A 12,991-nucleotide genomic window follows, 5' to 3' on the forward strand; every position below is an offset into this window, starting at 1 on the left:
ACACCATAAAGACTGTATTGCCTTTGTATTTCATGAGAAGTTTAATGGGAGTCTAGGGAGCCACAGCCTTTTCGGAGCCAACCCCTAGAGGCCCTCTGTGGTATTGCACTTTATGGCACTTCCGCATCAATCACACTTTTCAGACACTGACTATAAAAGCTACGTCCACTTTACAGTCTACGGGTACGTCCAACCGTCCTCACAACTACAGATCACATGTAACCACGCTAGCCCAGGACCAACACATCTGGAGGCTTCATGACTGTCTAAGACCAGAGCAACAGTTGGTTTGTACAGCCAAAGAATTTCTGCTCAAACTTTTAGAAACCGGCTCAGGAAAGCTCATCTGAGTCCTCATCGTCAGACGAGTTGCTGACGTAAATGTTGTGAATAGAGTACGGTTTGGGCAGGCATAAACTACACACAACGAACACAAGTGCATTTTACTGATGGCAATATGAATGCACAGACATATCATGCCCTTGAGGCATATTGTCATGCCATTCATCCACCGCCATCGCCTCATGTTGCAGCATAATGCACGGCCCCATGTTACAAGGATCAGAATTCCTGAAAGCTGAAAACATCCCAATTCTTGCATGACCTCCATGTGCTGCAAACACGTCACCCTTCGAAGACGTTTGGGATGCTCTGCATCGGCATAAACAACAACATGTTAATATCCAATATCCAACAACTTCACAGCCCTTGAAGAGGATTGGACCAGCACTCCACGGGCCACAATCAACCACCTGATCAACTCTATGCAAAGAAGATATGTTGCACTGCAAAGAAAAAATATCTGTAGCCATATGTGAAAATGTGCCTAATACTGTGAAAAGAAATTCCAAATAAACATTGTACATTTAGAGTAGTCCTTTATACTGTGACCGGTTATTTAAATTTGACAAATTTTAGTAAGAGCAGGATAAGAATTCCAGCTATTGCTCATCATAATCTTTGATTAGCTCCATCGACATCCTTTCCTTCACCTGCTTCTCCGGTGGAGTACCAGGGGCATCAAACATGAAAACCACAGTAAGAAAATATTTTTAAATTCATTTGAAAGATTTCCAAATTGTCTTGTAACACAGTAGCAGTCTAGTTTAGGTTTCTGCTGTAATCTCTATGAATTTCTGACTTGTGTGCGTGCGCTCTGTGCTCTCACAGGTAACTACAGCTACCTCATTATCCCTCAGTGATCCCCGCCTCCTCCTCCTCCTCCCTCCCTCCCTCCCTCCACCTCCCATCGCTCCAACATCCAGCCTTCCAACATCCACAGGGTCTCTTCCAGGAAGCGCGTCGGGCAGTCGGATGCTCTGCTGGAATGCCTGGGAGAGAGACCATCCCTGCTGTCCGTTTCTGAGAGAGAGGGGTGGGGGGGGAGAGAGAGAGAGACCCAGCGGGGAGGAGGTGGAGGAGAGGAAGAGGAAGAGGAATAGGAGGAGGAGGAGGAGGGGTGGCGATAGGAGCGAGGAACAGACATGGCTTCGAAAGAGATCACTGCCTCTGGTTTCGTGAGTGTGAGCAAGGATATCACAGGTGGGTAAAGACTGCCGCTTGGTTATTTTGCTCCCCCCCCCCCCCCCCCTGTCTTGTCGCGGTGTGTCTCGCGGTCGCCCCCGGGAGCGCGTGCGGTCAGTCCGTCTCGGGATGCTTCTCTTGCGCGCGGCTGTTGGAGGCTGCGACCGAACAGACGCATTGGATGATTGTTAGGAGCTCCACCTTTATATTTGGTCCTGAAGCTTTCCGGGGCGCTTCTTTCTCTCTCAGTGCGTGCGAATTAATGAATGTGCAGATGAATTATTTACATTGCGGGGAAATATACCTTGTGTGCCCCTCGGGGAAGGATCAGGTAATAAAAAAAAAACCCTCAGCCTTAGGCCAGAGAGGAAAAGGGGCGTTGTGGAAATGATGGTGTGTACTCGTGGGTCTGGTAGCGTTTTGTTCCCTTGCACGTTTTCACCAGCACACCTATTTCACAGTGCACGTCCTTCCCCTCTAACCCTGGACTATTTCATCTTGCAGCCTAACCAGTCTGTAGTGATTCCGCGCGTGCGTGCGCGCGTGCGTGCGAAAGTGAAGCCAGGGGGACCGATGAAGGCAGGTGTTCAACCGTGTCTCGCCAACAAACATGCACGAGCTGGACAAACCCGACAGCGCGACAGAATGCACAAATATTTGTCCGTTTTTCCTCAAACAGCAACAGCTTACACGCGTCAAAGTCACGGCGCTGCCTCGCGCTCCGTGTCGTGCACGCGCGCGAACACACTGACGCACGCGCCTACTGCACACACGCTCAGGGTAGCGGGGACTCTGCTGCTGTGTTAATTACTCCTCATGGCTCTATTAGGCGCACTGTGATGATTAATCCAGTGGAATCCCTGCGTCTTCATTCAGTCACCTGCCGGGCGGCTGCACCGCCTCCTCCCGCCCTGCATGCACTGACTGACAGGAGGAGCACCTGGTGGCCTGCGGGCCTGCACAAGGTCACATGAAAGAGACTTCAGTTGCATCTCTTCTCTGGATGGAGTTTTGTCTATTCCGAGTTTTGTCTGTGTGGCTCTCATGTACACGGATGTAGAAAAGTCCTGCATTCAAAAAAGTAAAAGTGTCAAAAAGTAGCAGGAAAGATCCCCCAAGTGTCATAATATTATATTGCTGGATTATATTGTCTGCATCAATGTCTGAGCATCCTCTTAATGTTGTAGCAGGTGCGAAGCTCGATCTAAAGTAGTTTAGACATGGGAGATAAATGCAGAGTACAAAGTGTAATATTTCTTGCTGAAATTTGGTGGAGCAGAAGTTCAAGGGGGCATAAAATAGAAATACTCGTGTAAAGTGGGTACAAAACTTGAACTTTGCTTCACAAAGAATTATGTTCGCCTGAAAATATGGATAAACACGTTCATAAAAAAGAAATGGCTGCTTCACTGGCCACAGCGACTGTGTTCGCTCCATCCCCAAATCCCACCACCCCGGCTTTAGTATCGATTTCCTCATAAACCTGTCAGCCGGGATGCTGTGCAGCTACAGTCATTGAGAGGCTGAATCATGTAATTCCTGCCATGCAGCCGCTGTATGTTTCGGTGATAGCGCATCGGTGCCGCGTGTTCCCACCCTGCGAGTAAAAGCGCTTCCTCTGGTGGTTACGTGATGTTTCCAGAGTCAGGTGTCACAGCACCAGCGCTGATGTTGTTTGACAGGAACAGTTCTCTGTGAATCATAGACACCGATGCTCGGATGTGTCATACTGGTCCTGTGAGGAACACTGAAGCGTACTGTACTATGAACCGTTTTCATGATACCTCATGGTACAGTAGCGCTGCAACAGCACAGGGGTGAATTTAGAGAAAACATAGTCATAATTCAGTCAATCAGTAATTAATCCATGAAACATAGTAATTTCCTACCATGTGCCTTTTTGTTTTGGACCTAAAACCCCGTCAGTGTTTTTCCTTCAGTGTTACATTCAGATGAATAATCTAACATAATCTAATTTAGCATGTGAGAGGTCTGTAATTTATTTATAATCATGCCCTTCATTGGATTATTTGATCACCTGAAATGCCACGACAGGTCCGTTTAAATGGCGAGCCTGATATCTCCCTCACTTATGAGATGAAGATGTGACTGCAGGCTTGTCCACCCACTGGTCAATATGTTTGATTGGTGTACATTACCTCACTTATTTTGTCTTCTCTCTACCCATGTACTTTGAATTTCTGCCACAATGCTTCAGATTTCTGAATGTGTTTCTACTTCAGGCGATTTCAAACCGATGTGCAGAGACAGGAGGTCCTGCGAATAATCCTGCACAGTGAACATTATGTCTCATTTTATGTTCGTCAAAGCGATGCTGTTGTTTTGTGATATTGCAGTGCCTTACGACGTCACATGGTTGTGTTATTACCAGACAAAAGTATAATTTAACATAAATAAATGCAGACATGATGTTTCCAGGTTCTCTGCAAGTTGGAAAGAAAAGAAACACATTCAGAAATATAGGAGACAGCAAATGACAATTTTAAGGTTATGAAATGTGCTGGTTTGGTCCTTTAAAAGACTGAAACGGAGAGAAATGATGTTCTAACTTTATCTGCTTGTTTCTTCTGGTTTTCATCCACAGAAAGCATCAGGAAGATTGTTGATAAATCATCGATAAAGTTTGTCCGTGGCATAAAGCTTGACACCAAAAATGGAAAGACGGAGGACAGAATTCTGGTAAGCTGCTGCTCTCTCTGTCTTCTTTGAGGTCTGGTCTGTCTTAATGGGCTTCTGTTTAAACCACTGGGGTGGCTGATGGAGACGATGCTGCCACATAACGCAGCCTGATGCGTGCATCATGCATGCACAGCATCTTTGATGTTAACTTCTGCTTCAGTGTTAATGGACGTCTGCCACAGTGTTGGTCTCCACGGCAGCAGAGGCAGGAGATCTTCATGATTTACCAGCGAGCGCAGGCGTGTTGCTTCTGTGGTCACTTGCGTTACGACTGCTGCCCCTCTGCTGTGGCTGCTGCTGGAGCCTCGGCGGGATGAATATTGGATAGACAGTGTCTGTGGGAGCGGCTGTACGTTCCTCTGTGTCTGCGCGCCCCACCACGGACGCAGTTGGGGGGCTGGGCAGCCCGCAGCCTTTGATATCAGGGTGCTTTCATCACAGAATATGGAACAGAGATATGAAATCTCTATTTGCGTGAGCGAAGCTCAGCCAGCTATCTGAATGAAATCGGGAGCAATCAGCTCTTACCATGGACCAGAACTTAGACTGGACCTTTGCAAAAGGCAGCGCACTTCCTCCGTATGTGCAGGAAAGCATCCACATCCACCATGCAGCAGGTTTAATTGATGGTTTTCCTTTAAACAAAGCCCGAAGTGCAGCAAAATCAGTGTAGTTTTTATACTTTTTAACAGACTAGTGGCTCCTGTTGCCTCTCTAGCAATCTGCCAATGAGCAAATGAGCTTTCACCGAAAAAATAAAAAGGCTCCTTGGCCCTGTCGGAGCAGCTCTTCCACTCAATGGATACTTTAATGATTCATCGCGCGGCGGGAACGGCCAGTTAGGAGACTTTCTGCATGTACAACCTTTGATATTCAGACACTTTGAAATGTCTATCTGCCAGAAACATCTTTCCAATAATCTCTTTCCAATCCATGTCTCATTTATGGCTTACTCTTAAAAGCTGAACTGGAAAGCAAGATTTCTCTCTCCTGCTGGGTGCACATGGACGACAGGAGGAATAGATTGGAGTTTGATCAAACGTGCCGGATTAGCGTTTGATGCGGGCGAAACAGGAGCTCGGATGTGTTCAGGTTTTGTGTTGAAACCAGCGTTGGAAGTGAGGAGTCGGATGAAGCTCGTTTGAGGTGGATGGTTTCTGCTCCGTCACTGCGAGTTACATGAATTTTACTTGACGGGTTTGTCACAGAGGCCTCACCCAAACTGTCGAACAAAACAAGATAAGAATATCTGTTCTGGAGCAGCACTCCTGCATAATTATATGCCACAACAAGCGTGATGCATGTGTGGTCTCTCTTTGATGTGGAAGACTCGGATAAGTGTCTCTCTCTCCTGCTGAATCAGCATGATTTACTCCTGTTTTGCTCTCCTAACTAGCACCCGTAACCCAGACTCATCACCCTAATGTGATACAATCTGGTCTTCCTAATCAACTCCTTCAGACGTCCTTTGAAGTGCAGCGCACATCCTCTCTGCCGCTCTCTCTCCATCTCACATGCACAGTTTGAATTTTGAATGACTACATTTTAGACACCTCACTTGCTGTGTGGGTGTAAGAGGCTGTCAATGTGCGCTTCAGACGGTCCCATGTCAAGCTGCTCTCTCCGAAAAACACAACAGCGGAGTGGGAGAGCTGTAATTTAATTACTGCTTTCCATTGGGGAGAGACACATGGGCTGGGTGTGTGTGGGTGGGTGGGGGGGGGGGGGCTGTGTCCTCAGGGAGTATTTTAGCAGGGGCCATCAGAGAGAATGGAGTAAATGATTGAGAGCGACGGAGCAGAAGAGGAGAAGAGAAAGAGCAGAGGGCAGAACTCAGGGGTTAGTGGAGAGCAGCGAAATGCCAAAGAATCACTACTCTTTGTTTGCCTTGATGGAGAGACACTGACTTTTTTTTTTTTTTTAAGGGTGTGTTTGCAAAAAAGAAAAAGAAAATAAATTGCTTCTCACTAAGAGGAGTCAGGGGCAGAATCACATTTACCCAAGAGCTGCATGACGCAAATGTTCTCATGCCAGATCAACTTTGCATTGAACTAAAAATGATCCAACACACCTCGGGCCACATTTTATTGCCAAATCATCAGAGATAGTGCACCAAAAATTTGCTTTTGGCGTCCTGACTCAGCACAACTGGTGTATCTGTGTTATGGGATATCTTTTAGTCGTGAAATTTGTCAGTTCTTCCCTTTAAGTTCCCATTTTAAAGACCTGGGGAGATGCTAAATGACCATTGCAGATTGCTCGGTGAGTTCAAAGCCACACTCTCAAGTTAAATATATGAGCCACTTTCACTAATGCTAATGAGATGACATGTTATGTTTGTGAGATTGTGGTTAAAACGCTGCAACACGTCACCATGTCTCAGCCTGAATCACAGGATCGTCATCTATTAATGTTAGACAATGTGCCTCTGACATCGAGGGCTTTTAGCTGGATCAATACATGAATATTCCTTCTCATTATTACCATGGAAACCCCCGGGACTGTTTTCTCCCCATGGGGACTGTGGGTGTGCAGTGAACTTTTCCACAATCTTGATTCAATTTGCTTTATTTCTTCTTTTTTTTCAGGTCCTTACAACGTGGCGTCTCTATTTCCTGGCGCCAAAGACTCCCACTAAGGTACTCATTACCGCTCTCTCTCTCTCTCTCTCTCTCTCTCGTTACTTCATAGTATGAGTCTTTTCATTTTCTAATGCCAGCTGAGAGCTTTACTTTGTCGACTGTATCTTTGACAACAGGCAGAAGCCACATTTAACTTCTTGGAGATCCGAGCTTTGAATTCTCATCCTGATCATCAGGTGAAGACCGAACTCTGTGTGCACTCCGCTCGTCTCTTACAGCTAAGTTGTCTGTACAGTTGTATAATGCAGCGGTTACATCACTTTGGCCTTCAAGGCAGGACAAAAGTATTTAACGCATTCATCAGCGGAGCCACAATCAGTGCTCTCATATTAGCTTTTTCTCTTCTGTCTGATGATGTTATGGTCAACAGCTAAAGGAAATTAGGAAAAATATTTGGCTGGGACGAGAAGCCAGGACAGGGCGAGGGTCACATTATTTTATGTATGGTGGTGGGTGAGTCAGATTTTTTATTTTTTTGGCATAGCATAAAATGACAAATCTTTCCTTCAACCATGGCTGATAAGATTAATAAAATACTTTTTCCGCTATAGCAACTCAACGGCCACTTGAGTCACTAAAAAAATGTCCCCTCGGGGATTAATAAAGTAACTACCTAACCTAACCTAACCTGACCTAAAACTATTAGGGCAAATAATGGAACCTAGATTTTTGGCCCGACTCAGGAGTTGTATATATGTAAAAAGAAACAGCTGGTTTTTGCTGCTGGGAAGTGTGTTAACAGTTAAATTACATTTCTTCCCTAACTTCGAACTCCGATTGACAAAATTCACATATAAGTCATAAATATGCTGATATTTACAAATGATCAAATTCAAAAAGATGATGTATTTGAAATGTTCTGGTTTGTGGGTACGCTAAGGAAGTAGGAAGACCCGAAAACCAAGCAGCGATCCCCGGGACTGAAAAATAAATCCAACGTGTAAGTAACAAAACTGCAGTTCCTCAAACAGCCACTTGAGGCAGCCTACAAAAGTGAGTCAATCCTCTTCGACTACACTTCAATGTTAAAATGCCCAACTTTAAAGCAGAAGCTAACATGTTAACGTGCTGGTACAAAAAACGGTTTTGGTCTCTGTAGCTAATTTCCCCGTTCATGACAACTGTCTGGGGAGTAAATGTAACTCACCCATTTAAATTGCATTAAAGCTTTAAAGTTATGCAGACTTCTAAGTGGGGCTGCTTTGAGTGACAGGGTGGCTGACAGTTGGTAAACTGCCTGCAACCAGGCTTCATTCAGCCCATCTCAGCTCCACCCACGCACCACCTCTTTGCCCATTTTTGGATCAGCCTGGAGTACGGCTGAAACAGGAACTGCCAAGAGAGCAACCACCAGAAACAGTACAGGCTGGAACTGAGCTTCAAAGCCGCTCTACAGGAAACCTATGGGCGATGTCCATCTTTTGTATACAATCAATTCCTTAATCAACTACAACCTCGACCTTATGGGTTCTTGCAGGTTCGGGTCATAAGAAGCTCCAGGTTAGGGGTCGTTGAGGTGCTGTAGTGGAAAAGAGCTACAGTAGAACAGAGTAAAGGGTCAGATATAAAGCTACACTCTGTAATTTGTTTATGCAAACACTTAATTTCTACCATCACAACCAACTACTTAGTAATAGCCATTTCTACAAGTCATTCCCGCCTCCACTTTAGTCTTCATCACAACAGAAAGTAAATAGATTGTTTAAAGTGGTATCAAATAATTGAAGAACAATACTTTACTTCCTCCTCCTGTTCAGCATCAAAAGCAGTACAACCATTTAATAAACACAATATAAGTGTAAGCCTCTTTAGGAAGTGAGATATAAGCTATACCTGGCTCCCTGCCACAACACTTTGCCTACAGTGTCTCACAGGTCCATTTTCTGTGCAGGTCATTATCGACACTGACAAGTCCAGCTACTCCCTGAGGTTTGAGTCGCGCGAGCACCTCAATCACGTGGTCAGCCATATTAATTACGCTCTGTCTCGGATATTCAACAACTCCATTTTTGCGTAAGTCTCGCCGTTTGGCAAGATCAAATCAGAATAAATGCCTGCATGTCTGTGTCGTGGTGTATAGCAAGAAAGTTTAAAGAAGAATGACCTTTATTTACGGAAATTATCAAAAGATGGATGATTTCGCCGTGTGTGTGTGTGTGTTTCTTTTATGTTTGCAGTCCATCCATCTGTCATTCAGACAGCGACCTTTCTGAAGGCAGCAGGAAGTATTCACCCAGCTCCGAGACTTCAGTGGAGACCCAGAGGGCTTGTGGTAAAAGAGACGTTATCATCAAACACGGGAATTTGCTCACATGCATCCACGTGCAGTCACACACCAGAGATAGGAGTACATGTACGCCACTTGGCACACTCAAGAGGAAGTTGGCACACGTTCTTCAAAAATGGCCTCCCAGATGTTCTTTTTAGTGCCGTCACTCCAATAAAAGATTGATAATTTGGACAAATGTTTCTGTGAGCAGTTTCTCTGCCTTTATCGCTGAAGGATGCAGCTGTTCACATCCTCTCAGACTCTTTTCTTCTCCTTTCTCTCTCTGTTTTTCCTCTCAGGAGGCTTCTCAGAGACCTACGCCGCTCTATGCGACTATAATGGCATCAGCTGCAAGGAGGAAGTGCAGTGGGTAAGAGCTGTGGGACTGTGCCTGTGTCACTGGGAGTGCTTTTGAGTGTTGCGCACAAGCGCTGTGCACAAAATGAGAGGGTCATGTACTGCAGCACACAGGCTCATGGGTAATGTTGCTCTTAGGATGTGGACACCATCTATCACTCGCAGGACAACCGAGAGTTTAACCTGCTGGACTTCAGCCACCTCGAGAGCAGGTGAGGGACGAGGAGCGGTCGAACACTATTACTTCCAAAATATGGTGCCATTTTTTTTTACATCACTTTGATCTTTTCCAGAGATTTGGCGGTGATCGTCGCATCGATGGCGTACAACACCTGGTTCACTAAACTGTACTGCAAAGACCTGCGCATTGTGAGTACAAAACTCTCTGGTCCACCTCGCTGTGTTTCTGATGAATCCCCGAATGAGGCTGCAGGCGGTTTGCTTTGAACGTATTCTTTTTTTTTTGCGTCAGGGGTCAGAGGTCGCCGAGCAGGTCCTGCACACGGTCAGCAAATCCTCCAGCCTGGAGGAGATCACTCTGGAGAACGCTGGGTTAAAATCGTGAGTTTTAATTCCAGCACTTGTCCTTTACTTTACGTCTATTCAGCTTTCTAGTAGCTCTTTTAAAGGATCCTCCACTAATCTCACCCCTGATAACATCAGTTTTCCTTAGTCTGTTTTTTAAGCAGGAGGCTTGTGAAAAAAACTTGACATGTTAAGATTTACCAAGTGCTGAGGGTCTAATGAACAAGTGTTCAGTTGCATTATGGGAACTGTATGTATGTTTGGGAGCTTGATGAAAACTTAAAGAGAGATTCGATCCAGACGATTCCCTTATTATCTTGTGAATCTCCCAGGTTAATGAGACTGTAAAGTTAAATCGCTGTAGTGCTGCTTTAAATGCTTGTCTGTGAAGGGAGTGCTGAGTCCCATTACAGCTAATAGTGATGCAACAAATCAATGGGAATTGCTAGAATTTGCTGTCCTTAACAACTTTATGTTTTGGACTGTAAATCAAACAGAAGACATTGAAAGATGTCACATTGAGCTCTCAGATCTTAATTGTTGAATGAAGGAAAGGATCTGCGTTATAGTTGATTATGAAAATAGTCTGTTGCAGCTCTTATGTGTCTGTCTGTATGAAACTGTGCACTCGTTTTACAGAGACTTCCCACAGAAGATGTCAGCTGCTCTCTCCGAGAACCCGGCTTCTGTCATCCACTCGCTCAACTTGGCCCACAACTCACTGGACAACCAAGGTATCATGAAACCATTAATCATTCATTTCCTGTAGCTGCTTTTAACCCTGAGGTTTGGGTGCGGAAAAGGACCAAAGACTGTATATAAAAATCGACATAGTATCCGGATCTGAAAAGTGAAGCCAAAGAGGAAGAAGTGCAATTCTTCCTCTCAAAGACTCAAAGATTTTTTTGTTCCAAAAAAAACTCTGGCTCCATTAGACTCCAATTCAAAAAGCGTCAACTTCTTTCATGAAATAAAAAGTCAAATTTTGATTTTCATTATGATGTCATTAGATAAATTCCCTCCTTCTGATAAGTGTTGTGGTGGTCCTTCTGAAAATAGTTCCACAATTAATTGAATATTAGTCCTTACAGAGAGGTTTGTTTGGGGTCGTGCCTGCTTTGATTGACATGCCTGATTTGATTGACATGCCTGGTTTGATTGACATGCCTAATTTGATTGACACGCCTGGGGTGCAGTCAAGTTTCCAGGGCCGGTGGGTGGACGCAGTTTCCTCAGGTTCTCAGTCAGATCCATCCCTCGCTCCTTCACAGGTTGTCCAAATATGGTCACTTCTGAATCCAACAAACCAAGATGGTGACGAAATGCTAGATTTAAGGCTTCAAAACAGCAGTTCACAAACCACTGTGGGACATCATGGTGGTTTTCCATTTGAAAGAAACTGAGGAAGAGACAAAGAGAAAGTCCTGTTTTTACTGAATCTTATCTGACCAGATCAAAATCGTACCTGAATAAGGTCTACTTGAAACATCGTTAAAAAGAGTGTCTGTCGGTTTCTTATTCTATTAAATCCACATTTTGTTCTCTAGTTTTGTTAATTTACCAATCAAGGGGAAAAACATAATAATGTGGAAAAAAACAGTCATTGATTTAGGAATAAATCCCATCTGCTGGCTCAGAATTTATGCCAGAAAGGGTGATAAACTGAGCATTATTTTCAAGTAACATATGATTCTTTAACTCAGTGTCTCTTTGTATCTCTTGTGCTGCAGGTGTGTCCAACTTAATCCAGCAGGTGTGTCGCCTCAGTAAAGGACTTCGTCTCCTCAACCTCTCCAAGACCTCGCTCACCTCCAAAGGTCTGTGCCCGTCCCTCTCTAGTTCCTTCTGTGCTTTCCCTAAATATTGCCTAAAAAGTGTGAGCATAGTTTGTAGGATTTGCTACCATGCAGTACCAGGAGGAACTTAGTTGATCCACCTGCAGCTCCTGCAGCTATTAGATCAAACTGTGGGTTTGGGGGATATAAAACCTCCAAAGTCCCTGATAATTCTCCCCTGAAGAGCTCAGATTCTTTCTTTAGCCCTGTTACGACTCCATATTGACTTATGATGTTTTGCGCTCGACTGCAGGCAGCGTGTCTCCTGTTACTGTCTCATCTTACCGTGTACCCAGTGGAGAATTTAAATATTACATTGAACTGCTTCTCATAACATCTAGTGACATCTGCTGCTGCGAGATGTTGTATGAATAATATGAGGACACAAAATGTTTTGAGGCGTTCTCCTGCTCGTCTTTTAATGTTGTACAACTTCCATCTCTTCTCTTGTCTCTCGCTTTCTTCTCCTTTTCATTTCATTCATCTGCACCTCCCCCCACCCCCTCCACCCCTCCTCCTCTCTCTCTCTCTCTGTCAGGAGTGGTGTCTCTGTCTCAGGCTCTGTGCTCCAGCGATGAGTACTCCAACTCCCTCCTGCACCTGGACCTGAGCAAGAACCCCGGAGTCCTCTCTGGGGAGGATGCTTCGGTGAGAAAGCTCGACCCTTCTGGAAACAAAGACAACACACACTGCTCCATTTGTATGCCACCTCCCCAGCCTGATGTGACGTCTCTCTTCTCTCTCTGTTTGCAGAACTTGTATCTCTTCTTGTCTCAGCCCAACTGCCTGGTCCACTTGGATCTGTCAGGCACAGACTGCTGTGTTGACTCAGTGAGTATTTAATGGCTGCGTATGATCAAATGTTTAAATGTACAGTTACAAAGACACACTTCTCTCAGATTAACCGTTTTCACCCTGTGTCTCATGCAGCTATTTGGGGCTCTTCTGAGGGGGTGTTGCGCTGATCTCTCCTTTCTGAATCTTTCAAAAAATTCCTTTTCGCACAGGTTAGTCAAATCTTTAAGATTACCTCAACAACAAAGGCAGTTCAGAATCCAGATCTGGCAAGATATCATCCTTATTTCACCCTCAAAGGCCTCATCTTTCGTCTCGCATCATCCGCTTCCCTTCTTTCTTCT

At 44.9% G+C, this 12,991-nt stretch overlaps 1 protein-coding gene across 7 annotated transcripts in view; it reads left to right on the forward strand.

The window, feature by feature from the left end:
- Positions 1-1,274: 1,274 nt before the first annotated feature.
- LOC138198904 (capping protein, Arp2/3 and myosin-I linker protein 3-like) overlaps positions 1,275-12,991 on the forward strand; it is a 29,042-nt gene continuing 17,325 nt past the window's right edge. For 6 of the 7 annotated variants that reach the window (XM_069150649.1, XM_069150652.1, XM_069150654.1 and 3 more), the window contains exons 1-15: positions 1,275-1,542; positions 4,130-4,224; positions 6,813-6,863; positions 6,983-7,042; positions 8,758-8,879; positions 9,044-9,138; positions 9,435-9,505; positions 9,631-9,704; positions 9,786-9,861; positions 9,965-10,053; positions 10,657-10,751; positions 11,748-11,834; positions 12,391-12,500; positions 12,606-12,683; positions 12,783-12,859. In XM_069150649.1, the coding sequence (XP_069006750.1) occupies positions 1,485-1,542; positions 4,130-4,224; positions 6,813-6,863; positions 6,983-7,042; positions 8,758-8,879; positions 9,044-9,138; positions 9,435-9,505; positions 9,631-9,704; positions 9,786-9,861; positions 9,965-10,053; positions 10,657-10,751; positions 11,748-11,834; positions 12,391-12,500; positions 12,606-12,683; positions 12,783-12,859 (1,238 nt within the window). In that variant the 5' untranslated portion in view covers positions 1,275-1,484. The remainder of the gene's footprint in view (positions 1,543-4,129; positions 4,225-6,812; positions 6,864-6,982; positions 7,043-8,757; positions 8,880-9,043; positions 9,139-9,434; positions 9,506-9,630; positions 9,705-9,785; positions 9,862-9,964; positions 10,054-10,656; positions 10,752-11,747; positions 11,835-12,390; positions 12,501-12,605; positions 12,684-12,782; positions 12,860-12,991) is intronic. The other variant, XM_069150651.1, reaches the window with a different exon arrangement.

Source organism: Embiotoca jacksoni, unplaced genomic scaffold, assembly GCF_022577435.1.
Source record: "Embiotoca jacksoni isolate LCO1_2020_lvr unplaced genomic scaffold, fEmbJac1.0.p SCAF_16, whole genome shotgun sequence".
NCBI classification, from domain to species: Eukaryota; Metazoa; Chordata; class Actinopteri; family Embiotocidae; genus Embiotoca; species Embiotoca jacksoni.